Source organism: Phaenicophaeus curvirostris, chromosome 26, assembly GCF_032191515.1.
Source record: "Phaenicophaeus curvirostris isolate KB17595 chromosome 26, BPBGC_Pcur_1.0, whole genome shotgun sequence".
Lineage (NCBI taxonomy): Eukaryota > Metazoa > Chordata > Aves > Cuculiformes > Cuculidae > Phaenicophaeus > Phaenicophaeus curvirostris.
In genome coordinates, this window is record NC_091417.1 from 3,758,984 (window position 1) to 3,784,439 (window position 25,456).

Genomic DNA, 25,456 nt, shown 5'->3' on the forward strand with positions numbered 1-25,456 from the left:
GGTCAGTTCTGGGCCCCTCACCACAAGAAGGATGTTGAGGCTCTGGAGCGAGTCCAGAGAAGAGCAACGAAGCTGGGGAAGGGGCTGGAGAACAAGAGGAGCGTCTGAGAGAGCTGGGGGTGTTTAGCCTGGAGAAGAGGAGGCTGAGGGGAGGTGGTCCAAGGGGGCGCTGGGGGAGTGGAGCAGCCAGGAAGCGGCAGAGCAATTCCCCTGCCTCAGCGCCCGTCCTGTGCCTGTAGGATTGACGTGCACCGGAAAGAAAATGCAGGAGCTGCAGAAAAAGCCATCAGCATCCACTCCACCCCCGAGGGCTGCTCCGCCGCCTGCAAGATGATTTTGGAGATAATGCAGAAGGAGGCAAAGGACACCAAGACGTAAGGTTTCCCCCCTGCATTTCTGTGCACGTGTATCCCATCCGTGGCTGTTTGCTAGGCTGTGGCTCCATCCCAGAGCTGGGGGATGCTCCTGTGTGTGCGGCAGCTTTGCCCTTGGGGACCAGGGGACTCTGAGCAAGGGAAGTCCCCTTTCTGCATCCCCTCTGTACCAAACCCTGCCTCTTCTGGCTGCAGCGATCCCTCATGTTGTGTCTTTCCCTGCTTCTCTCTCAAGAGCTGATGAAGTGCCTTTGAAAATCTTGGCCCATAACAACTTTGTGGGGCGCCTGATCGGCAAAGAAGGGCGAAACTTGAAGAAAGTGGAGCAGGACACAGAGACAAAAATCACCATCTCATCGTAAGGCTTCTTGTTCCCCTTGGGGAAACCCGGAAAGAGCTTCCTTGGGCTGGGGTGGGTGGGGAGGAGGAGATGAGTTCTGTGATGAGAGTGGGCAGAGGTGCCAGAAATCTGGGCTGGGACGTGGGTGTTTTACTCCTCAAAGTGAGTGAAAAATCTTGGCTTTGTTATTTCTGTATTCCCCTCCCCATCCCTTTGGTGTCCCCTCCTCTTGGGGTGTCCCCCAGCACCCCAGCAGCACCCATCACGGACCAGAGTGCTCGTTGAGCTTGGTGCTGATGCTGGCTTTCCCCTCAGCTTGCAGGATCTGACTCTTTACAACCCTGAGAGGACCATCACGGTGAAGGGCTCCATCGAGAACTGCTGCAAAGCAGAGCAGGAGATCATGAAGAAAGTGAGGGAAGCCTACGAGAACGACGTAGCTGCCATGAGTGTGAGTGGGGTTCGGTCCTGCCCTGCGTCCTGGCTGGTGGCGGCTCTCTCGGAGTAGAGAAAAGCGACGTGAATTTCTTTCCTCTTGCCCTTAGTTGCAATCTCACCTCATCCCTGGCCTTAACTTGGCTGCGGTTGGCCTCTTCCCTGCCTCCTCCAACGCGGTTCCTCCTCCGCCGAGCAGCGTCTCGGGGGCTGCGCCGTACAGCTCCTTCATGGTAGGTGAACACCAAGCGGCTCAAACTGCTCCAACTTCCAGCTCGGGGATCTCCCCTGTGTGGAGAAGACCCTTGTGATGGTTGGGGTTGTGCCTTCTGTATCCTGTGCTGTCAGCAGGCATGTCGGGTCATAGACACGGTGAGGAAAGGTGCTCAGACCCTGCAAGGTCTGGTGGTGGCTCAGCCCTGCCACCGTGGGAGAGGTGTGGGCATCACTTGGGCTCCAAGCCCCCCTTCCTCAGTCTCTGTGGTGTCACTGAGCCCTGAACGGTGATGCTTGAGCCATGAATGGTGGCACCAAGCCCCCAATGGTGACGCTTGAGCCATGAATGGTGGCACCAAGCCCTCAACGGTGGTGCTTGAGCCCTGAATGGTGGCATCAGGCCCCCAACGGTGATGCTTGAGCCCTGAATGGTGGCATCAGGCCCCCAGCGGTGATGCTTGAGCCATGAATGGTGGCACCAAGCCCTCAAGGGTGACCCTGTACCTGCAGCCTCCAGAGCAGGAGACGGTGCACGTCTTCATCCCCGCGCAGGCGGTCGGTGCCATCATTGGCAAGAAGGGTCAGCACATCAAGCAGCTCTCCCGGTTCGCAAGTGCCTCTATCAAGGTAGGATTGTCCTGGTGGGGACTCTCCCTCTGCCACCACCTCCTCGCGTGGGACCCTCTCCGAAACCCCGGGTGGGTGGGCTGGGGGTCCCATCCTGTGGTGTGGAGGAGGGAGGGCACGGCCACCACCCCATTCGTGCTGCTCCCCATCACAGCCGCCGTCTCTCTTCCCCCTCCAGATCGCTCCTCCGGAGACGCCGGACTCCAAAGTGCGCATGGTGGTCATCACGGGCCCTCCAGAAGCTCAGTTCAAGGTTCCCGCTGTGCTGCTGTCTCCGCGGGGGATTTGAGTGCCTCTCTCTGCTGGGAAGGGAGGAGCAGGGGGATGACTCTGGTTTTGAGCCCAGTCTGTGCCTGGGTTAAGCTCTCCAAGTGGCTGAGCTGGTTTGAAATCCCCAGGAACTGGGATTTCCTGGGATACTGGCCGGTACCTGGTCTAGGGGATGGAGACCTCTGAGCTGGCCGTGCACCCAGACCAGGGTTGGGACGCCTAGGGGTAGGACATCTCAGATGGTGCCTGATTCCATGCTCTTTCCTCTCCGCAGGCGCAAGGCAGGATTTATGGGAAGCTGAAAGAAGAAAACTTCTTTGGGCCGAAGGAAGAAGTGAAGCTGGAGACGCACATCCGGGTCCCCGCCTCGGCCGCGGGCAGGGTCATCGGCAAAGGGGGCAAAACCGTAAGCGAGAAATGGTGCTTGGATAGGGATTTAGGCACCTTGCGGGGGGACATCCTTGGGGAACAGGGTGGGATTCCCTGGAGGGGCTTGTTCTCCCGCACAGCAGGATCATCTGTGCCCCGCAGGTTAACGAGCTGCAGAACCTGACGGCGGCGGAGGTGGTGGTGCCGCGGGACCAGACCCCCGACGAGAACGAGCAGGTCATTGTGAAGATCATCGGGCACTTCTACGCCAGCCAGGTATGGCCCCTGCAGCTTCCATGCCAGCAGTGGTGGATTCTCTGATGGCTCGTGTGGGGTTGTGTCCATGGGTATATCTACCTGGGGAAGTTCCTTCTGTGCCCGGCTGGTGGTGTTTGCCATGGTGGGTGTTGGTGAGCTGGGCTTTTTGCTGTGAGTGATGGTGTGGGATGATGGGGGAAGCAAGGAGAGCTGTGGGAGCACGTGCACATCCAGAGCGCAACCTCCCAGGCTTGCCTGCTGGAGGAAACCATGCTAAAAGTAGGGCAGGAAGGGATGTCTGGGAGAAACGCTTAGCAAGTTTGCGGATGATATTAAGCTGGGTGGAAGAGTGGATCTGCTGGGGTCAGTTCTGGACCCATCACCACAAGAAGGATGTTTAGGCTCTGGAGCGAGTCCAGAGAAGAGCAACGAAGCTGGTGAAGGGGCTGGAAAACAAGAGGAGCGGCTGAGAGAGCTGGGGGTGTTTAGCCTGGAGAAGAGGAGGCTGAGGGGAGACCTCATTGCTCTCTGCAACTCCCTGAAAGGAGGTTGTGGAGAGGAGGGAGCTGGGCTCTTCTGCCAAGTGACAGGGGACAGGACGAGAGGGAATGGCCTCAAGCTCCACCAGGGGAGGGTCAGGCTGGACATGAGGAAAAAAATTTTCCCAGAAGGGGTCATTGGGCGCTGGCAGAGGCTGCCCAGGGAGGGGGTTGAGTCCCCTTCCCTGGAGGGGTTTAAGGGATGGGTGGACGAGGTGCTGAGGGACATGGTTTAGTGATTGGTGGGAATGGTTGGACTCGATGATCCAGTGGGTCTGTTCCAACCTGGTGATTCTAGAATTCTATGAACCTCGCCCAGCCCTACCCTGCTGAGCACTGTAGTGTCCTTCACCACATGCAAAGCCCTTTCCTTCTCCCCGGGCTCTCACTGGGTTCCCCTCCAGCTCCCCCGTTGCTCTCTCCTCCGCAGATGGCTCAGCGCAAGATCCGGGACATCCTGGCTCAGGTGAAGCAGCAGCACCAGAAGGGACAGAGCGGGCAGACGCAAGCGCGGAGGAAATAAGAGCAGCACCGACACCACCGTGAAACGCGGAACAAGCCAATGCCGGGCTTAAGAGTGGCTGGGAATCAGTTACCGTAGAGAGAGATGCTAATTGTTTCATTAACCGAGATTAAAGGCAGTTTGATTGGCTTCCAGGGTAGATGGCTAGGGTAAACAAAAAAAAAAAAAAAAAATTGGATCCGTTTTTAGCTCCACGTGCCAGGACAGCTACTTAAATGAAGCGAGAGGTGCTGCAGCGCCAGCCCAGGCACGGTGCTGGGGTTGAGGAGGCGAAGCCGCCGCGGCGCTGGGCTCCTCTCGTGGGTGCAGCACTTGCCCCTCTCATTTAAGTAGCCTCCGGAGGTCCCGTCCCAGCCGAGGCGCCCGGCGGCTGCGTCTCCCGACCCCTCGCTCCCTCCTCCCTTGGGGGATGTTCCCAGAGCGGCATTAAAACCTTTCGGAGCATGGAATTTTCTTTTTTTTTCCTATTGTTTTCTTTTTTTTTTTTTTTGAAGAGATCCCAGGGGATTTCACCAACCCCTGTTGGTTGCAGGATCCATCGTGGGCAAAAAAAATAAGAAAAAAATGATGAAAGCCCCAACTTAGCACCCAGTGGATTCGGATCCCTGGGAATTCAGCCCTGCTCTGGCTGGGATTCATCCCGCACGCCGCCCATGGTGCAGTGCCTTGTGAAGCCCGAGGAGCCAGGAGAGCCCCTCAATTTTCCGGGATGTTGTTTTTCCTTTCCGTTGTTTGAACGTTTCTTTTCATTTTTAGGGTAGGTTAAAGGAAGAATTCATTTTTTTTTTTTAATTATTTTTTTTTCCAAGCCTATGAAATAACAGCAGAAGTGGGACCTGTGACCTTTCTTGCCCACCATCTCCACTGTGGAGGTGATGCCGTGTCCTAGAGACGGTGCTGAATATCTGGGAAGGGAAAGGGTGAGGGAAGCGCTTTGGTTTTTCCCTCCTCCCTTTAAGCTCCAGCAATAAACCAGCAAAAAAATAGAAGAGAAAAAAAAAAACCAAACAAAGCAAAGAGCCCCCTGCTTGGGAAACATGGAATTCATCTCTTTAGGAATAGGATTTTGGGAATTAAGTGTGTGCAGAAGGGTTTAGGGGTGGGAGGGAGCTATGAGGTTGCAGGGATGCTCGGTGTCGGGGGATTCCACTTCTCCGGCTCTGCTGCATCCTCAGCCTCAGTTTCCCCACCCAGCACAGGGGTTTGTGCTCTGAAATCCCATCGGAGCCACGAGGGAATCCAGAAGACACTCTAGGAATATTTTAATTGGCAAAGCGAGAGGTGCCAGCTCACCCGAACCCCTCTGAGCTGTTTGTGTCTGATTCCCCCTTCTGGGTAGGGAAAGATTATTCTTGAAATTTGGCACATTTTTATTAGTTTCTAAAAAGATTTTTTTTTTCTTTATTGAAGAAGAAACAGTTAACCCCCTCCAACCCCTGCAGTGAGAGCCGTTCCCATGGGAAATACCCAAATACACGCTCAAACGAACGCGATATGGTCACTGATTCCCGTCACTCTTAGTGGACTTGTGAGTTGAGAGAGATTTGAATGGTTTGTTTTAATATCGAGTATTTGGAAGGGACAGGAACTGCTGCCACCGCCCCATCCAGGCTGGGAAGGGCTTGTCTCTGTGGCGGAGCTGCTGAAATATGGATTTATACTGATTTTCCTGTTCCAATTTGCAGGGAAAAGGGGTAGGGGGGAAGTAAAATTGGAATGAATTTAGGGGCAAAGGGATGATTCCAGATCATCCAGGCAGGAGGAGAGCTGGGAGCGACCCCAGCGGGTGCCGATTTGGGGTAAAAAGGAGGGAATTTGGAGTGACCCTCGTGTTGATGCTTTGACCTGTTTGTGTTCCAAAGTGGAGAGCAGCCCTCCCGCTCGAGCCCAACCCGGGAAGGGAACGTGCAGCAATTCCTGTCCCGTATCCCATCGCGACAGCGGGAGCTGAGCTGGGGCGGGGTGGGGGGCAGCACCGTGAGTGAGCAATGAGAGGGGAAAAAAGGAGAAAAAAGAAAAAAACAAAATAAGAAGAGAAAAGGAAAAAAAAAAAGCTACCTCAAGGTATGAAGTTACCTCAGCAATTGAATTTTTTTTTTGGTTTCTTTTTTTTTTTTTTTTGGCTTGCTGATATTTTATATAAAAGCTGATAGTCTTGAATATTTTATTTTTTTAATGAAAAGAGAAGTTAAGTTTCATAATTTCTTATGAGCCAGGAGTTGTGCGCAGGTACCCAGGCGTTATGAGCTCTCTATGGAGAACGACAGGAACCGCAGACATAGTGGAAAAGATGGGAGCAGCCGTGTTAGCTTTGCAGGAATTCCATCCACCCACCCACCAGAGCTGTCGGATGTCGCGACTCCGCGAGACCTTGGACAAATTGGAGCCAACTGACCTTTTCAATTGGAAAAAAAAAAAGTAATTTCTTTTTTTCTTTTTTTTTAAATTAAATTTAAGCAACTTAGCAACCCTGCCCTGGTTGAAGAGCCTTTTCCACCCAGCTCCAGCGAGGACTCGAGAGCTTGGGGAGGAGAAGTCTCCCATGCTGGGATGATGGGTTCTAGAGGAATGTCCCTGCCCATCGCCTATGGGGTTGGAGCTGGATGATCTTTAAGGTCCCTTCCAACCCAAACCATCCTATGATGCGAGGATGAGCTCCTCGGCAGGGGTTTGCTGGTATCTAAACTGCACCAGCCCACGTGATTTATTTTCTAGCCCTTAAAGCCATAAATCTAGATGAGTCTGTTTATCCCAGAACCCAACTGGATCTGCCTCTTGTGTTGCCACGGAGGCAGCATCGAACCATCTTCTCCACTATGGTGCTGTGAATGTTTTACTGAGATTTGCCTCCGTTTTACCGAGGATTAGCAATTTAAAGGAAAAAAAAAAAAAAAGTTAAAAAAAAAAAAAGTGAGGAGAGAGGAATTAATGGGATTAACGGGAGCCAATGTTTTTATATAAAACGCACACTGAGGAGAGTGAGGATGAACCTGACCCTGTGGACCATTTGGCTTATACCCCTCAGCCCGCTTGGAAAGGTTCACAGGGTTTTTTTAAAGTCCCATCTTGTTATTTTTCTCCAGACCTGCAGCAAAACGAGCCTTGATTGGATGGGAAATAGAAAAAATTCGGTGGGTGAAGTGAATTTGGGAGCACCTGGTGCTGCTGTCCCCATCCTAGAAATATTTGGGATGGGCGAGGAGCGCGGGGTCTGCCCGGCACTGGCCCTAGGGATGCACTGATCCTTTTTTTCCCCATAAATTTGGGGTCAAAGGAGCAGAATCAAAGCCTGGCAGCGCCCTGTGAGGCTGCTCAGGGGTTTCCTCATTGTTTTTTTTCATTTTTTTTTTTTTTTTTTGGTGTTCTGGCATTTCTCCTAGGGAAAATGGTTCTGGAGGTTCTGGATTACTTGAAATCTCTGGCTCTCTACTTTTTTTTTTTTTTTTCTTTTTTTTTCTCTCTTTCCAGCCTTGTGCAGAGCAGCATATTCAGACATCGGTGATTATAACAGTTTTTTTTCCGACAGCAAGCGGTTTTCCTAACCGGTTCAAACTGCATCACTGAGGGATAAACCCCCCGAACGCCCCCCCTGGTCCTGTCCAGCTGGTTGTTGCAATGAGATCTTGACCTTAAATCTGGTGATTCAGGGAAACCTTTGGTGCTTTTTTTCCCCCTTTGGTGCTTTTGAGGGGGAATCTCTTTGTTTTCCCAAGGGGAATTATTTATAGCGAGTGCTCCATTGATGCCTCTGAGCATCTCCTGGATCACTCCGAAGCTCAGGATGAGCTGGGAGGAGTAGGAGCGTGATAAAGCAGGTTCTCTGGCGCGGCTGGTGGGGAGATGGGTGGCAGGAGACATGGGTGAGCCCTAGAATGAAGAAATAGGGGAAAAAAATGCTGTAGTGACCCTTGAAAGTCACTGGGAAAGGTCCCCAGCCCCATTGGTGGCTCCTCCAGCCGCTCTCTGCACCAGAATCAAAAGTAATTTATGGGGAACCTCCACACGGCGGGGTGAGCGACACCATGGGCTCCCCTCTGCCTTTTTTTTAATCCTAGCAGGAATAATTTAGGGTTATTTTATGAATTTTAACTCGTTTTCCCCCCCACGAGCGAGGAGCAGCCCTCACTCTGCTTCATCCTGGGGCGCGTGAGGAAACGTCCTTGGCCGTGGGGTGAGGAGGGACGCGGAGTTTTAGATTTGGGACAGGTGGACTTAGGCAGGAGATGGGAATGGGATAAAAATGATGCTCTCCTGCATCCCTAGGTTGGTGTGAGGATGAATAAATTTCCATCCTGGAAGCACTTGGTGCTCCACGGTGCCGTATCCCACGCAAAGCATCGCGGGAATGACCCGCATGGTGCTGCGGAGAGACTTGGCTTGGGGGATTTGCCTCATTTTAATGCTCTCGGAGTTAGCTTTTGCCATTCAGTTGGAGAAACAGGAGAGAAAAAGGAAAAAATTCCCCAAATCCCAAGCTTTGAGCACTTTTTTAGCTGCTAAAGCACCGGTGGGCTTGGGGCTGCGCTCCCTCCCTGCAGCCTGGCTCGGCTGAGGAGCCAGGAGGGGTTTTATGGAATCAAATAGAGGAAAATCCATTGTAAATACTGAAAAGAAACTGCCTTGAAGCTACATTTTGTGTTTCCTGGGCATTAAGTTTTGAGTTTTTAATTTTTTTTTTTTTTTTTAATGCTGAAAAAAAGAACAAAGCAGCGACGGTTGGGTTCATCAGTGCCAGAATGAAATCTTTAATTTCTAGCTCCGGCTCTTTGGAGTGATTTCTAGACTTGGAAAAAAAGATCAGGAACGCAGACTTGCTCTAAGACAGTTGAAGATGTTTCTTTAATTTAATTCCTTTTTTCTGATGTAGGTCCCCCCGTCCCCTGCGGCTCCACACAACATAGGCTTTTGGTGGTTTTGGAACTTTCTTGTTTTTTGGAGAATTTAGTAACCGGGGAGGGGCGGGGGTTGGGGAGGTTCTGATTTTTTTTTTTTTAATTTTTTTTTTTTCTGTTGTAGCTTTTTTGTTTTGTTTGGATGCAATTGGTGTGATCCTGTGAAGATCCTCCCGAGAGGGCAGGGGGGTGGTTTCAGCATCCTGGCTTCCCCGGAGCCGCTCGGGTCGTGCCGCGCTGAGCCCGGGTATCCCTGGATGGAGGATGCAGGATTAGGCTACGGATTCGCTTTGGGAGCGGCCGTGGGGCAGCGGGATCGAGCGATGCTTGAGCGTGGGAGGCTTTTTGAGCTTTGCTTGTGGCCACGTGCCAGTACCCAGCGCTTGGGAAGCGACCTCAGAGCAGGCGCTTGGCAATAACCAGTCAAGGTGAGGATTAATTCAGGATTCCCGGTGGCAGCTTCGGCATCGGCAGCACGTGGGGAGGAGAGAGATGCGTCCCCGTTCGGTCGAATTGGCCTTTCCTCTTGTTTTCATTTTGGTTTTTCCAATTTTTTTTTTGTTTTTTAACTCGTTTGTGGTTGTGGCTGAGATCCAGAGCAGAGCGAAACCAGACGGAGGCTCTTCAATCATGAATTTTTTTTTTTTTTTGGAGGCCGTGCAGGTGCTTGCGAGCTGGAAAAACGTACGTGTGTGCAAACTACCTCAGAGCTGAGAGGGGAGCCCCGAGGGGCGAATGGGGACCCTCACCTCCCCCCGTGGCAGGACCCTCGAGCTTGGCAGAGACCCTCTGGCTGCTGGGGAGGCAGCTTGAGCATCTCCACTTCCCACATAGTGGTGAGGGAGAGCTGTATGGGGGAGGAGGAAGAGGAGAGCCGAGGAGGAAGGCTCTGGAGGATGCCAGGAGGGCTGTAGGATCAGATACTGGCCAAGCTGGACCCCTGGAAAAGTCATCCCTGGGCTGACTTAGGTGCGTGTCTGATCCCTGCTGCTTTACTGTACGTTGCAGAATTAGTTAGGGCTTTTTGTTGAAGACAAATACCTCTCTGAGTGGTGGTGGGAGGGTCTGCTGGACCATGGTAAGGGGGTGCTCTGCCGGGATGCGGTGGCAGTGGGATGCTCTTCTGGTCCATGGTGGTGGGATGCTCTGTTGGTTCATGGTGTTGGGATGCAGTGCCCAGACCATGCGATGGGAAGCTCCGCTGGTCCATGGTGGTGGGATGTTCCGCTGATCCATGGTGGTGGGATGCTGTGCCCAGACCATGCAGTGGGATGTTCCTCCTGGTCCGTGGCGGTGGGATGTTCCTCCTGGTCCGTGGCGGTGGGATGCTCCGCTGGTCCGTGGCGGTGGGATGTTCTCCTGGTCCATGGCAGTGGGATGTTCTCCTGGTCCATGGCGGTGGGATGTTCTCCTGGTCCATGGCGGTGGGATGCTCTGCTGGTCCAAGGCGTTGGGATGCTGTGCCAGACCACGGGAACAGCCCATCCCCACCATCGCAGCAAGGTAGTGAGTTACGGACACCAGGAGGTGTTTGGGTACCGCAGATCAGGCTGAGGAAAGAGCAAAAAGGCTTTTTTTTTTTTTGCTTAAAAAATTCAGAAGTTGAAGCCCTAGGAGTCGGACGTGCAGCAGAACTGAAGCCGTTTTTGGGGATGTGTTTGGGAAACGGTCATTGCAAGTCTGGTGGGAAGGAGTTTGCTGATGTTTGGTGGTGGAACACGGCTGATCCGGAGCGCGGCCCCGGCACGGAATGATGCTGGGCTCGTAGGGCTCTCCCATCGCTGTTGGCGGATCATCTTGGCTGAGATCCAGAGGGGATCCAGATAATCCTGGGAAATCGATGGGATTGACCAGAATCAGGGCAGAAACTAATCCTTGAAATGGCCGTAATCGGTGTGAACGTTCGTTACCCAGCAGTTAATTGCGTCAGGTCATTCGAAACGCATCTGGATTCATCTTGGAATCAAATTCCTTGACTTCAGGAGGGAATCTGGCCCTTAACCCGCGCCACCGTCCCCTCCGCTGGCTCCTGCAGCTAAATTGAACCCCAGCAGATTTTTGGGGTGTCTCCAGAGGGGGTGAAACCCCCGGGAAGCCGGGATTTTCCCCTGGAGCCCCTCGGCTTCGCCACACGTCGGATGCGGGGGCACAACCTTATATATAACCAATCCAGTTTTGTTTATCTACCTCTTAGCGACAGTAGGTGAAATCTAGGTAGCGGCAACTCCACACGCTGTAGTTTAGGGGAAAAAAAAAAATAAAAATACTCTCTTTTTTCCAAAGAAAAATGTTCTTTAAAAATAGAATTTATGGGCTTTCTTTTCACTTTAACGTGGTCATTAGGTGTCAAAGCTCCAGACCTCAGCAGTCCCAAAAGTTTGGGTGTAACTGAGTTATTTTTAATGCTCAACCTTCCGTGACTTTTATTTTTTTCTTCTTTTGGACTTGGATATTTACTCTTCCGCCGTTTACGCCTCCATCCTCCTCGCTCCCTGGTCCGTCGCTGGGGGAATCGCAGGTGATGGGGTTGGTTTTTTATTTTCCAGCAGCTTTTTTTGGGGGGGCAGGATGGGGCTCCTTCCAGCAGCCGCCCCAATTCCAGGCTCTTCGGACAAAACCCGATTCTACTTTGCTGTAATTATGATATTTTTCATCTTTTCAGCTGATTTTCTTATTGCCTTTCCCCTTCCCTCTCCTCCTTGCCTCTTCTAATCCGTGTTCCTCCCTCGTCCCCTCGCATGAGGCAGTTTTGTTGGCTTGGATGTGGAGTTGGGATTTACGGATGGACGCGGGCTCCGCTTCTCTTCCAGCCAGGTTGATTTGGGTTTATTTTATTTTATTTTATTATTTTATTTTTTTTGTTGTTTTTTTTTTTTTTGCCACAAACCGCTTTACTCCACTGTTTCGTTTTTAAAAATAAAGAGAAAAAAAAAAAACACAAACAAGCAAAAAAACTAAACGAGTGGTTGTGTGGTTTTGTTGGTGGGGAAGGGAAAATAAAGGGTAAAAAAGGAGGGGGAAGCGGGGGCTGAAATAGAGGAAAAACAGAGAAATGAGGGGTTAAAATGAGAAAAGGGAGTGGAAGGGGGAGAGAAATAAAGGGGAACTAGAGAATTAAGGGGTATAACAAAAATGAGGGCTGAAACAGAAAAAAATAAAGGGTAAAATAAGGAAAAAAATAGAAAAAGGGGTCAAGTAAGGGGCAAAATAGAGAATAAGTGGATAAAATGGAGAAAATAAGGGGTGAAATACAGCAAAAAAAATGATTAAAGGAGTAATAGAGAAATAAAGGGGTATAATAGAGGAAAAAAACAGACTAAGGGAGTAAAAGAAATAGTAGAGGAGTAAATAATAGAGAAATAGAGGAGTAAAATAAAGGAAATAAGTGGTAAACTAATAAGTGGGTAGAGAAATAAGGGAGTGAAAAGGGGGAAAAAAACAAATGGAGGGGGGAAGAGAGAAATAGGGTAATGAAATAGAGGAACAAAATAGAGAAAGAGGTGAAATAGAGGAAAAAATAGAGGAATTGAGAGCGGAGATGGTGTTTTTGATTCCACACGTGGGGTCAGTGAAGGTTGATAGGGATGCAGCGTGGGGCCTTGCTCACAGCGGTCCCATGGTGTAATGGTTAGCACTCTGGACTTTGAATCCAGCGATCCGAGTTCAAATCTCGGTGGGACCTCGCGTCGTTTTTTGCCCTCGGGCGCCTGTTCCGGGAAGCGGCCGCCATCAGCGGGGCTCGGCGGTGGGGGGGCCGGGCGGGAAACACCGCGTATCTCCCGCCCCCCCTCCCCGCCGCCTTCTCTTTCCCGGCCCCCGCCGGGCTCCATTTTGTGCGGGGGTCGCTTCTGCTGCGCATGCGCGGGGGGAAGCGCGGGAGGCGGTGCTGAGCGCTGATTGGGCGCGCGGGCTGTCGCTCTGGCCGCGCCGCGTTGCTATTGGCTGGAGGCGCGCTAAGCCCCGCCCCCCGGCCCCTTATAAGGCGGAGACGGTGCGGGGCGTTTGCAGTCAGAGGGGCGGGAGGGTGGGTGAGCGTGTGTGGCTTGTGCGCGTCTCCTGTTCCCGTGCCTCGGCCCCTGGCTGTCTGTGGTCATGCCCCCCAACCAGGCCCTCTCTCTGCACCCTCCTCTACGTCTACCCTTTTGCTCCTCCCTTACAGCTCCTGCCCTGTTTCTCGCCTCGTCCTCTGCTCATGCCCCTCTGCTCCTGCCTCTCTGCCCCCTTTGCCTTTCTGCCCCTCTGCCCGTTGCCCCTGTGCTGTTGTCCCTCTGTCTCTCTGCCCCCTTAGCCCTGCTCCTGCCTCTCAGCACCAGCCCTTCTGCTTCTCCATGTGCCCTTCTGCTCCTGCCTCTCTGCCTTTGCGCCCCCTTTGCCTCTGTCCCCTACCTCTGCTTCTGCCCTCCTGCCTCTCTGCTCTCATTCTGCTATGTCTGTGCCCCCTGCCTCTTTCACAGAATCATAGAATCACCAGGTTGGAAAGGACCCATCGGATCATCGAGTCCAACCGTTCCCATCAATCACTAACCCATGTCCCTCAGCACCTCGTCCACCCGTCCCTTAAACCCCTCCAGGGAAGGGGACTCAACCCCCTCCCTGGGCAGCCTCTGCCAGGGCCCAATCACCCTTTCCATGAAAATTTTTTTCCTGATGTCCAGCCTGAACCTCCCCTGGTGGAGCTTGAGGCCATTCCCTCTCATCCTGTCCCCTGTCCCTTGGGAGAAGAGCCCAGCTCCCTCCTCTCCACAACCTCCTCTCAGGGAGTTGGAGAGAGCAATGAGGTCTCCCCTCAGCCTCCTCTTCTCCAGGCTAAACACCCCCTCTGCCCTGAGCCGCTGCTGGGCCTCGTCCCGAATCCCTTCAGCAGGGCTTAGCCTGCTCTGACGCAGCTTTCCGGTCGATCGCTGGGTCAATCCTCTCCGGGAGCCGGGCTGGGGCTGGGCGATCACCCCGGATTAGAGGCCGCCCGGCCTCTGCCTCGGCCACCGGCCCCGCCACCCAGCCCCTTCGCTGCTACAAGAAAGACAGTGGCCGTGGTTGAGCTGTCGGGTTTATTTAGCGTCTGCGGGAAAGGATGAAACCACCTTTATTTTTGTCTTTTTCTGTCCAGGAGCAGGGGGACTGGCGGTGGGGAGCCCCGTGCCGGAGGAGCAGCCTCAGCCCTGTGTCTGCCCTCAGCTGAGATTCGTAGATCCGATGGTTTGAATTGGAAGGGACCATGAAGGCCATCCAGTCCAACCTCACCGCAGTGAGGACAGGGGACGTCTTCGACTCAATCAGGTTGCTCAGAAGCCCATTCAATCTGACCTTGATGGGAACACCCATCTTGGGATGCTCGGGGGGCTGAGGGACCCCTCAGCCTGGTGCTGAGCAGGGCTGCCCCATCCATGAGAGCCAGCAGGTGGGGAAACGCTGCTCCAAGAGGGGTCAAAAGCTGCTTCCCCTACAAAACCGCCTCCTCCGAGTCATCCCCATCACTGATGGGACATGGTGGGATGAGGCTGCACAGCCCCCCTGCCCATCACCCAGTCGGGGCTGCAGAAAGGGGGCTGACTATGAAGCGCTCGGAGCCGTCGTGGTCTCAGGCAGGACCCAAGAGCTCTGGGTTTGCTTTCCCACGGCTGCCAGGGGTTTTCCAGGGGAGGAAGCGAGACCTCGAGGTGGAGCAAGGGTTTGAAGAAGCTGCCTGGGGCCTTGCTCCTTCCCATGCCCTACCCTGCGCTGGGTGAAGCCCATCCAGCCCTGCGCTGAGCGCCTGCCTCTCGATGCAGGGCGCACGGTGGGAGGGAGCCATGGGCTGTAGGAACGGTGGGGCATGCGTAGGAATAAAGAGAATAACGTTTCAGACCCCTGGAAGCCGCAAAGCAGTGGGAAGGGCATTGCCCTCCTGTGCCAGAAGGGGAAACTGAGGCAGCGAGAGGATGTGGCTTGAGCAAAGTCCTGCTGTGAGGCTCCTCTGCAGCACAGGAGCTCGGTGCTGGGGAGGAGAGGGCTGAGACCAGACACAGCCCCACAGTTTCAGTAAAGCCCAGTTTGCCGCTGGCTGCTAAAAATGCAGAAGTTTCACTTGCAGGAAACCAAATGTAAATCAGCCGTGAGAGCAGCGAAGCATTCGCCGCACCGGCTGCTGAGCCTCATCTCCGGTGGGGATTTTCTTCTTCTGGGTTGTTTGGTTTTTTTTTCTCCTTTTATTAATCTTTTGCCATCGTTTGGGTGCACTACGCTTTGGTTCTGGACTCCCCAGCGCTGAGGTCAGACTACGGGGCAAGCAGGTTTCTGACAGTCTTGGCTTGCGCACGGGAATATCCCCGTGCCCGGCAGCGCCAGCAGCAGGGGGTCAGCTTATCGTACAGCCACCCTTCTCCTTGAAGGGGTTCTTGTCCTCGGGGACTCCCTTCAGCAGCGGGTCCTCGCCTGCCATGGACTCGATGTACTCCTTGAGCTCCTTGCCGGTCTTGGAGATCTGTCAAGGAAGAAAACGCTCCGCGTGGGTTACGGGAAGGAACCCTCGCTGCAGAGCTCGTCGCTGCCTACCAACCCGCTCGTGCAGCGAGGAAAGTGGAATTGTTACCATGGGCATCCTCCCGCGTGGGACATCCCCGAGAGCATCTCTGGGGCGCTGTGGGCACCTCGCTGCCTGCGGTTGGCGGTTCCCAGGCTCTGGGACGTGGGGCTAAGCCAAATTTTGCCTTGAGGGGCGAGGTGTGAATGCTCATGCTTCTGTTTGTAGTTGAGGTTTAATTTCAGGGCTTGTGGTGGTTTGTTTTTTAGTCCTTTGCAGCACGATCAGGTCAGGAAGTTCCCCTGGGGCACGGCCCCTTTGCATTTGGGGTGTAAAACTTACCATTTGCCTCTCGTTCTTCACCTCCTTCTTTAGCTGATCCAGCTCCATCTTCAGCAGCTCCTTCTCTGTCATGTCCTGAGCCATTTTGCCCTGTAACCCCAGGGAAATGGCTCATTATTAGTACAGAGATGGGCTCCTCCTAAGGCAAATGAGAACTCGGCTATCCCCGTGATGCTAAAATAAAACCCCAGGGTGGGAGGCACCTTTCAAACCCCTTCTTGTAACATCTGCTGTAACCAGATTTTCATTTGCTTGTTCTCAGCAGGCTCATCGAGCGACAGATGCAGTTTGAGGGCAGTGGAGGAGGATCCAGCCTGTTTTTTAAAAAGGTTTTTGCTGCCACGGAGACTGGTTTCCCCAAGACGCTTGAGCCAGGAGGCTTCGGGGCTGCCTCAGCAGCAGCCCCGCAGGAGAACCTAGATGCCCAGGTCTGTAAACTTTCTAATCTGTGTCCTGTCCCTAGGCAGGAACATCTCTGCAGGTTTCCTAAGGAACTAATTATTTTTCCCTTCTCCCCACTCCTTATGCCCACCCCAAGGAAGTTCTAACATGGATTGAGGCCCCCTCGTTGCCGTGAGCTCCACTGGCTGCAGGCAGAGGTATCACTTGCTGCCACGGAAGGATTTTGGGGCCATGTGGGTTAGAAAAACCCAGCTTTCTTTTCACAAAAGCCCTTCCAAGGGTTATGTGAGATTCCCGTACAGCTGCACTGTTCCTATGTTTCAACTCGGGTTTGAAAGCCTGGCCACAACCTTTTAAATAAAAACGTGAATGTGATTAAGCTGAAATGTGCCCTGGCTCTGTGCTGGAAAGTGTCGAGCCTGTGTATCCCGGACCCTGGTGGTTTTCTGAGCTGCTCTGGTGATGCCTGTACCCAGCGCTCCTCTCCGTTTCGATGCCCTCAGCGCAGAGCTGACCCCGGGAGCTGCTCCTGGCAGAGCACGCAGAGCCGAAAATCACTGTACGGCTGCGCTGGCAACCACGGAGAGGACGGCTCCTGATCTGTGTGGACCCCGTGATGCCATTTGGACCTGGAGGGAGCGAAGCCACTTACCTCCGGGGACGAGGGGCTGCCCCTCTCAGTGGTGGAGACGCTCAGAGATCCATCCGAGAGGAGATGTCGCCGACTGGGCGCTCGCTCTCCTGATCCAGGCTTGAAGACTCCTTCTGCTCTCTGGGAGGGAGCGGGAAGCAGATGTCTTTGGTCTTTAAGCTGATAATAGACTCAAGGAATAAACTGGTCAGGTGTTGGGTATTAGCCTCAAAGCCCGGGGGTAATCAGTGGTGGGGCAGCGGAGAGGGCAAGGAGGAGGAGGGAAGGTGGAGTGGAGAAGAGCTTTATGGGCTGGGGAACTGGGGCAACTGGGAAGCCCTTGCATCCCTGCCATGAGTGTCCTGCCTGGCTGGGACAGAGGGACCATCCCCTGTGGGATTCTGAGCTCCCATGGAGCTCGGGAGGAGATGGAGAAGTGGGGTAAAGGGATTCTGGGGCTGGTACAGCCTCATCGTGGGCTGGGAGCAGCTCGGGCGGCTCCTAGTCCATGCGGGTGTGAGGAGCTGGGCTGGTGCTGGAGGAAATCCATCATTTCCCTTGCCCTTGTGGGGCCGCGGGCTCAGGAAGGACCAAGCCCTAACGGGGGCTTTGCTCCTGGCCGGCTGGTGCCGAGTCACTGGGGTTGAGGACAGATCATCACCTTGAGGAAGCGCCTGAAGGAGGAGGAGAAGGCAGAGAGGGATTTCCAAGCACGGGGAAGTGGGAATTTCCTGCCCTTGGTACGGTCTCACCCGTGGGGATGTGAAACACGTTTAGCAAAGCACTGAGAAGGGGTGGATGGTCCCATCCATCCCGAACGCGGTCTGGGTGACCCAGACAATACTGCGTGGAGTGCACAGGGGTCCTGGGCTTTCCAGGGAGGAGGTCCTGGCACTCGAAGCTCTTGGCTGCATCTCTTGCTTGGCCAACAAAGGGAATCGCCTTCCCTGGCTGCGCCTCAGAGCAGCTTCTCCCCACGCCTGCCGGGAAGTGGCTCACGGAGGGTGGGTGTGGGTGGCGGAGATGGAGGTCGGGGTCACCGGCGGCTTTCGTGGTCGCTCACCCTCTCCGTGAGTCACATCCTTCACCACATCAGCCGCTCTCGTCCCCTACCCTGGCGAGGTGACCATGAGCCGTGGCCAAGCGTGTCCCCGGGGTGAGGGACGAGGAGTTGGGACCACCAGTTGCCTCCCCGCTGGCCACCCACCCTTCCTTGCCACCCTGGCTCTCCCGCGGGCTGCAGGGAGAAGGTGGCCGGGCTGGGCGTCCCTCGTGGGGCTGGGGACACCGAGGCGCCCGCGGGTCCTGCGTCAGCACCGCCGCCGGCTTCAAAACGCGGCGCCAAGGCGGCCGGGGAGGAAGTGGGAGCCGAGCCCAGCACCATGTCAGAGCTGGAGCAGCTGCAGCAACGCGACATCCCCGCCGGCCGGCAGGTCCTGCGCGACCACCACTGCAACCTCCACAGGGTCGCCGACTACTGCGAGAGCAACTACCTGGAGGTGAGGGGCACGGGGACGCGGAGAACGGCACGGGGCGAAGTGGGTGCGATGCTGGGCACAGCCCGGAGCCCCGTGAGCTGGTGGCCCTCGAGGGGTGGCTAGTGGGTGACAAGCCCCGAAGACTCTGCCCTGGGAGACGGGAGCCCGAGCAGCTTGGTTAGCATCCAACCTGCCATTGCGTGCTGCTGTTTGGGTTTTTTCGTTCCTCTCGTGCCTCAGTTTCCCCTCTTGCTCCACAGCAGCTTTTCTGCTCAGCTCGCAGGGTAGAGTTTGGGATGAAGGGTGAGTCCTTGTGGGGTTTGGTGCCTCCAGACAAGTTCTGGAGGGGACCAGGGTCACCAGCCCTGCCTGCGGTGTCCCCAGGAGGTGCCTTGTGGTCAGGGAGAGCGGAGCTGGGCGCCTGCACACACAGGGCGAGCGTGAAGCTCTGCTGCTGTCAGCTGCCCTCCTCCTCCCTGCCTGCTCCCCTTGAGGGCAGTGGGGGAGCAGGAGCTTTTGGGATGAGCCAGGAGGGAAAGGGGGATTCTGGGCCCGTTTGCTGGGAGGGTGTCACGGCCAGCGGGGTCCCTGTGTGCTTTGCAAGGTCTTGGTGGCCTTGCTGGCTCGAGCCAGACCCCGGTGCTGCTCCCAGGGGGCTGGCAGCGACCGACCCGCCGGAGCGGAGCTGGGGGGGACACGGCTGATGTGTTCAGAGAAGTGGGATGCTGTCCCCAGCACATCCCCAAGGATGGCCATCTGTCCCTAAGGAAGGCTGGTGGCATGGCCAACTGTCCCCAGGGGCAGCAGGAGGCTGAGCCAGGCACCTGGCATCCCCGGGAGGAATTCTGATGAGTCCCCAGTGCTGGAAAAGCCGAGCGCTGCCGCCTGACGGGTGTGTGTGTCCCCCACCGGCGGAGCTGGGGGGAAGTCTGATGCATTTGGAAAGCAGAAGGAAGCATCTGCTGGAGGAGAAGGACCTGGGGGTGTTGGTTGACAGCGACTGACCATGAGCCAGCAGGGGCCCAGGTGGCCAAGAAGGCCAATGGCATCTTGGCTTGGATCAGAAACGGCGTGACCAGCAGGGCCAGGGAGGTTCTTCTCCCTCTGGGCTCGGCACTGGGGAGACCGCTCCTCGAATCCTGGGGTCAGTTCTGGGCCCCTCACCACAAGAAGGATGTTGAGGCTCTGGAGCGAGTCCAGAGAAGAGCAACGAAGCTGGTGAGGGGGCTGGAGAACAAGAGGAGCGTCTGAGAGAGCTGGGGGTGTTTAGCCTGGAGAAGAGGAGGCTGAGGGGAGACCTCATTGCTCTCTGTAACTCCCTGAAAGGAGGTTGTGGAGAGGAGGTAGCTGGGCTCTTCTCCCAAGGGACAGGGGACAGGACGAGAGGGAATGGCCTCAAGCTCCACCAGGGGAGGGTCAGGCTGAAAATTAGGAAAAAATTCTTCATGGCAAGGGTCATTGGGCAGTGGCAGAGGCTGCCCAGGGAGGGGGTTGAGTCCCCTTCCCTGGAGGGGTTTAAGGGACGGGTGGACAAGGTGCTGAGGGACATGGGTTAGTGATTGATGGGGATGGTTGGACTCGATGATCCAATGGGTCTTTTCCAACCTGCTGATTCTATGATTCTATGACCTCTGGTGTGACTCCAACATGAAGATGTAGGGCAATGGTGGCCACACAGGGTGGGCTCGTCCCACCAGCTGGGTTCTCCCTCCAGGCGAGCGACAAGCGGAAGGCGCTGGAGGAGACGATGGCGCTGAGCACGCAGTCCCTGGCCAGCGTGACGTACCAGGTCAGCAGCCTGGCCACGGCCTTCCTGCGCCTGCTGGACCTGCAGGCGGCCGAGCTGCGCAAGGTGGAAGCCGACGTCAGCTGCGTGGCCCAGGTGGGACCAGTCCCAACAGGTTTGGGTCTTGAGAAGGTGATGGGCTCTGGACAACGGGGTTTGGGAAGCTCGAAGGGCTGAGGATCTTCCTTCCCCGCAACAGCCCCTGTAGCATCACCTATTGTGGACATGCAAGACCTTGGGGGGTGGTGGGAGTCACCCAACACATCATGGGGGGATGAGTCCACCCAAGGGCTGGGAAATTGGTTTCTGGGGTGCTCTCCCAGTCTGGGCACTTGAAAATCCCCATGCAGGGGACCATGGGAATTGCCTGGGAAACCTCAGAGGGGCCAGAATGGAAAGATGGGGCTCAGAGCCTCGGCTTGGCTATCACGCTTTCCCCTTTCTGGGGCCCAGCCTCGTCCTCCCAGAGCTTGGGGACACTGATGTGGAGCCCCATGGCCACCCACCCTCTTCCTGGCAGTTGGAAGCTGCCTGGAGCCTTTCCAGCCATGGGAGGAGACAGGACTCCTTAATCGCTCTGGAAACAGCAGGAAAACTGCTTATGGGTGGCAAAGGCTCATGTGTCCCCCCGCTGCTTCCCTGTCTCTCCTTCTCCCAGTTTACGAAGGGCTGGATCCACCGTGGTGGCATCAAGGGCATCATCCCCCTGTGTGATGGAGCAGAGGAGGGTCCATCCCTGTGCTGGGCCAGGGGGGTCAGGCTGAATCCTTCCCTGGGGGCTGGGAAGGGTGGTGGGACTTGGAGGGGGCGGCAGGAGGTGGTGAGAACTTGGAATGGGACAGTGGGACGAGGCCATCTCCACAGAGGGTTGACATGCACAAGGAGAAGGTGTCTCGCCGTGAGATCGGCTCGTTGACCGTCAGCAAGAGGTTCCTGTCCTACCAGAAGATCATGGTGCCCCCCAACCCTCCCTGCCTGGAGCCCTATTACAGGAAACCCCTCAACTTCAGTGTCCTGGATGACATCGGCCACGGCATAAAGGTCAGTGTGGCCCTGGTGGTGGGACAGAGGGGAGATTGAGATGAGATCTCAGGGTGAAAAGTTTTGCTGTGAGGGTGGGTTGCCCAGAGCAGGGGTGGCTGCCCCATCCCTGGAGGGGTTCAAGGCCAGGTTGGATGGGGCTCGGAGCCTCTGATCCAGTGGGAGGTGTCCCTGCCCAGGGCAGGGGTGGAATTGGATGGGCTTTGAGGTCCCTTCCAAGCCAACCATTCCATGTCAGCGGGAGGAGGGTGTCCCACAGGGTTGGGGGTTTGGATGGGCTTTCCCCATCCCTGATGTCCCCAGGGCTGTGCTGGTGGGTGCACAGGGGGCTCTGACCCCTCTGGGAAGGAGAAGCAGGATCTGTCTGTGCTCCACAGCCGACTGGGGCTCGCTGGTCTCAGCCTGGGGAGGGGGAACACAGTCCAACACAGAGAAGGGAAACTGAGGCACACGATGCTCAGCGAAGGCCGTCAGCGCTGCTCGCCCCCACGGCGCCTTTGACAGCACCGAAAGCAGAAGGCGCCCGTGGGGTGGGGGTTTCGTCAGCCTCACGGGCACGAGCCCCCAGCACAGCTGCCGTGGGGCCGGGGGGAAGCGGAGATGCTGCGGCTGTGGTTCCCACGCTGGCGGGCGCCTCTCAGCCACCTCCGCACTGCGGCTCCTTCCGCTCGGCTGCTCCCATTGCGGGGAGCTTGGGGCGCTGCTGCTCACGGGGGGGCCTCTGGGGTGTGATGAGTTTGTCAGGTGTTAGTGCTGGCCCTCACCCGTCATAGAATCGTAGAATCACCAGGTTGGAAAAGACCCACCGGATCATCGAGTCCAACCATTCCCATCAATCACTAACCCATGTCCCTCAGCACCTCGTCCACCCGTCCCTTAAACCCCTCCAGGGAAGGGGACTCAACCCCCTCCCTGGGCAGCCTCTGCCAGGGACCAATCACCCTTTCTGTGAAAAATTTTTTCCTAATGTCCAGCCTGACCCTCCCCTGGTGGAGCTTGAGGCCATTCCCTCTCGTCCTGTCCCCTGTCCCTTGGGAGAAGAGCCCAGCTCCCTCCTCTCCACAACCTCCTCTCAGGGAGTTGCACAGAGCAATGAGGTCTCCCCTCAGCCTCCTCTTCTCCAGGCTAAACACCCCCAGCTCTCTCAGACGCTCCTCTTGTTCTTCAGCCCCTTCTCCAGCTTCGTTGCTCTTCTCTGGACTCGTTCCAGAGCCTCAACATCCTTCTTGTGGTGAGGGGCCCAGAACTGACCCCAGGATTCGAGGAGCGGTCTCCCCAGTGCCGAGTCCAGAGGGAGAAGAACCTTCCTGGCCCTGCTGGCCACGCCGTGTCTGATCCAAGCCAAGATGCCATTGGCCTTCTTGGCCACCTGAGCCCCTGCTGGCTCATGGTCAGTCGCTGTCAACCAACACCCCCAGGTCCTTCTCCTCCAGGCAGTTTCCAGCCAGACTTCTCCTAGTCTGGAGCTGCTCAGGGTTGTTGTGCCCCAAGTGCAGGACCCGGCATTTGGCCTTGTTAAACCTCATCTCATTGGTCTCAGCCCGTGGATCCAGCCTGTTCAGATCCCTTTGGAGCCTCCCTACCCTCCAGCAGATCCAGCTTCCACCCAGCTTAGTATCATCCCCAAACTGACGTCTCCACCTCTCCCCGTGCCCGCAGGACCACAGCACCCAGCTCTCCCGCACGGGCACCCTGGCTCGGAAGGGGATCAAGACGTCGGCGCAGGCTTCGGGCACCCTGGGGTGAGGCTGCGTGAGGAGGGGACGGGGCTGGGGGCTTGACCTTTGGGTGTCACCAAGCGGTGACACAGGGTGCAGGTCCCGTCCCAAGCTGGAGGCTCTGCCTGCAGGAGAAGTGCCCGCGTGCCCGAGCCCATCCAGCCGCCCGTGGTGCCCGAGGGGAAGATCACAGCCCCATCTGCCTCCTTGCTGGTGTCCAACAGGTACTGGTGCTGCTGGGGTTCACGAGGACCTGGGGCGGCCACCGTCACTGTGATGCTCGGGAGAGGGTCTGCTGCAAGGGGGTTTGAAAAATATAGTGGTGAAAAATAATGGGTTTTGGGTGAAAAATATAGGTTTTTTGGTGAAAAATATAGGTTTTTTGGTGAAAAATAGAGGTTTTTTGGGTGAAAAATATTGGGGTTTGGGTGAAAAATACAGGGTTTTGGTGAAAAATATGAGGGTGCAGTGAAAAATCTAGGAGTTTTGTGAAAAATACAGAGTTTTGATGAAAAATATGGGGTTTGGGAGTGGGAGGTTTGCCACATGAGGTAGTGCTTGTCTCCAGAGCACCAATATGCCCTTAAAAAGAGGGTCTCTGATGGGGAAAAGGAGGCACAAGGTGGGAAAGGGTTTGTGCAGGGCTTGCACAAGGATGCTGGGATCTTCCCGCAGCGATGGCCCCGTGTCCTGTCACAGACTCAAAGGGTGGGGGGCAGAGGCAGCACCTCAGCCTGGTCCCCACCCTGACACCATCGATTCTTCATCCTCAGCTCGAGCGGAGCCCCGATAGCCCCCGCTGAAGGCGTCCCCGCTCCACCACCGCTCCCCTTCCCGCTGGCCCCATCGCCAACGCCTGCAGCTCCCATCCCACCACCCCCTCCACTCCCTGGGGTCCTGGACCCCCCACCTCTCCCTGGGGTCCTGGACCCCCCTCCACTTGGAGACCTGGCTGTGTCCGCGCTGGACCTCGTGCCCCCAGGTGAGCTCACGCTGGGGGGTCCAGGGATGCTCATGGGGGGAATGAATGGGGAGGTGGGGGCTGCACGTGGCTCCTTCTCTCCATGGAGCCCTTCGTCCCTCACTGATTTTGGGGTGTTTGCAGCCCCGGATGACCTGGAGCTGCCACCACCGGCTTTGCTCGACTGTGAGGATGTGACCCTCCCACCGCCACCCAGCGCAGAGGATCCCCCGTGGGCCCCGGAGAGCTACCTGGAGAAAGGTGCGGGACCCCCAAACCCTAAGACCCTTTCGTTGTGGTGCTTTCAGTTGAGCCCGTGCCCACACCCCCTGCACCGAGGGCTCAACTCTGAGCTGGTGCTGGGATCGCGGGCGATGCTGTGGGTTGCGTGGTGGGTGTAAGGCTCACGTCCCCACCCCAGGAGGTGGCTGGTCCTTGGAGTGGCCTCTCCGAGCTCCACGGCCCCTCTCGCCTTCCTCCCACAGTGGTGACCCTCTACCCCTACATGCGGCAGAAGGACAACGAGCTCTCCTTCGCGCCCGGCGCCCTCCTCTTCGTCACGCGGCGCTACTCGGACGGCTGGTGCGAGGGCGTCATGGGCGACGAAGCCGGATTCTTCCCCGGCAACTACGTGGAGCCCTTCTGAGTGCTGAGGACGGGCGACCCCCGCGCCCCAGCTTGCTCAGGCTGCGCTTCACCTTTGCCTGTTGGCTTCATAGAATCACCAGGTTGGAAGAGACTCACCAGATCATCGAGTCCAACCATTCCCATCAATCACTAAACCATGTCCCTCAGCACCTCGTCCACCCGGCCCTTAAACCCCTCCAGGGAAGGTGACTCAACCCCCTCCCTGGGCAGCCTCTGCCAGTGCCCAATGACCCTTTCCGTGAAAAATTTTTTCCTGATGTCCAGCCTGACCCTCCCCTGGTGGAGCTTGAGGCCATTCCCTCTCGTCCTGTCCCCTGTCACTTGGGAGAAGAGCCCAGCTCCCTCCTCTCCACAACCTCCTTTCAGGGAGTTGCAGAGAGCAATGAGGTCTCCCCTCAGCCTCCTCTTCTCCAGGCTAAACACCCCCAGCTCTCTCAGACGCTCCTCTTGTTCTCCAGCCCCTTCCCCAGCTTTGTTGCTCTTCTCTGGACTCGCCCCAGAGCCTCAACATCCTTCTTGTGGGGAGGGGCCCAGAACTGACCCCAGGATTCGAGGAGCGGTCTCCCCAGTGCCGAGTCCAGAGGGAGAAGAACCTCCCTGGACCTGCTGGCCACGCCGTTTCTGATCCAAGCCAAGATGCCATTGGCCTTCTTGGCCACCTGGGCCCCTGCTGGCTCATGGTCAGTCGCTGCCAACCAACACCCCCAGGTCCTTCTCCTCCAGGCAGTTTCCAGCCAGACTTCTAGCCTTCGCAAAGCTGGGGTTTCACACAGCTCAGCTCTCGCCCGGGCAGCCGGGCTGGGACCGCTGCATCCCTGCCACCTCCAGAGCATCCCCTGCCCGCCTTCGTTTGCTCTAGTGCTTTAATTTCACCAGGCTCAGCACCCGGGCACTGATGGAAACGCTTGATCTGACCTGGGTGATGTTCCCGGCAATGCAGGACGGACGCACGGACATGGGAACTGGGGCTGAGCACCCGCAGCCACAAGGAGAGCGGCACCTGCTGTGGCCCTGAGGACCCTCCCTGCCATCGGTTTGAGCTGCGGAGGGGCCCAATCCTGCACCCAAAGGGGTCTTGGGGCAAAGCATCACTCGCAGCCGATGCTC

The 25,456-nt window shown here is 56.1% G+C and overlaps 3 protein-coding genes and 1 non-coding gene across 4 annotated transcripts in view; 3 read left to right on the forward strand and 1 right to left on the reverse strand.

The window, feature by feature from the left end:
* Positions 1 to 4,093, forward strand: part of IGF2BP1 (insulin like growth factor 2 mRNA binding protein 1) — a 28,764-nt gene extending 24,671 nt beyond the window's left edge. The window contains exons 7-15 of the mRNA XM_069876798.1: positions 240 to 374; positions 610 to 732; positions 1,030 to 1,165; positions 1,260 to 1,382; positions 1,876 to 1,992; positions 2,171 to 2,245; positions 2,537 to 2,668; positions 2,794 to 2,907; positions 3,859 to 4,093. Of these exons, the coding sequence (XP_069732899.1) occupies positions 240 to 374; positions 610 to 732; positions 1,030 to 1,165; positions 1,260 to 1,382; positions 1,876 to 1,992; positions 2,171 to 2,245; positions 2,537 to 2,668; positions 2,794 to 2,907; positions 3,859 to 3,951 (1,048 nt within the window). The 3' untranslated portion in view covers positions 3,952 to 4,093. The remainder of the gene's footprint in view (positions 1 to 239; positions 375 to 609; positions 733 to 1,029; positions 1,166 to 1,259; positions 1,383 to 1,875; positions 1,993 to 2,170; positions 2,246 to 2,536; positions 2,669 to 2,793; positions 2,908 to 3,858) is intronic.
* An 8,360-nt stretch (positions 4,094 to 12,453) lies between these two features.
* TRNAQ-UUG (transfer RNA glutamine (anticodon UUG)) lies at positions 12,454 to 12,525 on the forward strand. The gene has a single exon. It is a non-coding gene; the product is annotated as a tRNA-Gln (tRNA).
* A 1,629-nt stretch (positions 12,526 to 14,154) lies between these two features.
* GNGT2 (G protein subunit gamma transducin 2) lies at positions 14,155 to 17,016 on the reverse strand. Its single transcript, XM_069877059.1, has 3 exons — positions 16,739 to 17,016; positions 15,685 to 15,774; positions 14,155 to 15,303 (listed from the first exon to the last, which is right to left on the reverse strand). The coding sequence occupies exons 2-3, from the start codon at positions 15,766 to 15,768 to the stop codon at positions 15,178 to 15,180; spliced, it is 210 nt and encodes a 69-aa protein (XP_069733160.1). The 5' UTR covers positions 15,769 to 15,774; positions 16,739 to 17,016; the 3' UTR covers positions 14,155 to 15,177.
* Positions 17,017 to 17,860: 844 nt separating this feature from the next.
* On the forward strand, positions 17,861 to 24,600 carry ABI3 (ABI family member 3). The gene is made up of 8 exons (XM_069876845.1): positions 17,861 to 18,216; positions 19,910 to 20,077; positions 20,846 to 21,022; positions 22,682 to 22,764; positions 22,872 to 22,964; positions 23,514 to 23,722; positions 23,846 to 23,962; positions 24,187 to 24,600. The coding sequence occupies exons 1-8, from the start codon at positions 18,100 to 18,102 to the stop codon at positions 24,345 to 24,347; spliced, it is 1,125 nt and encodes a 374-aa protein (XP_069732946.1). The 5' UTR covers positions 17,861 to 18,099; the 3' UTR covers positions 24,348 to 24,600.
* Positions 24,601 to 25,456: the final 856 nt, after the last annotated feature.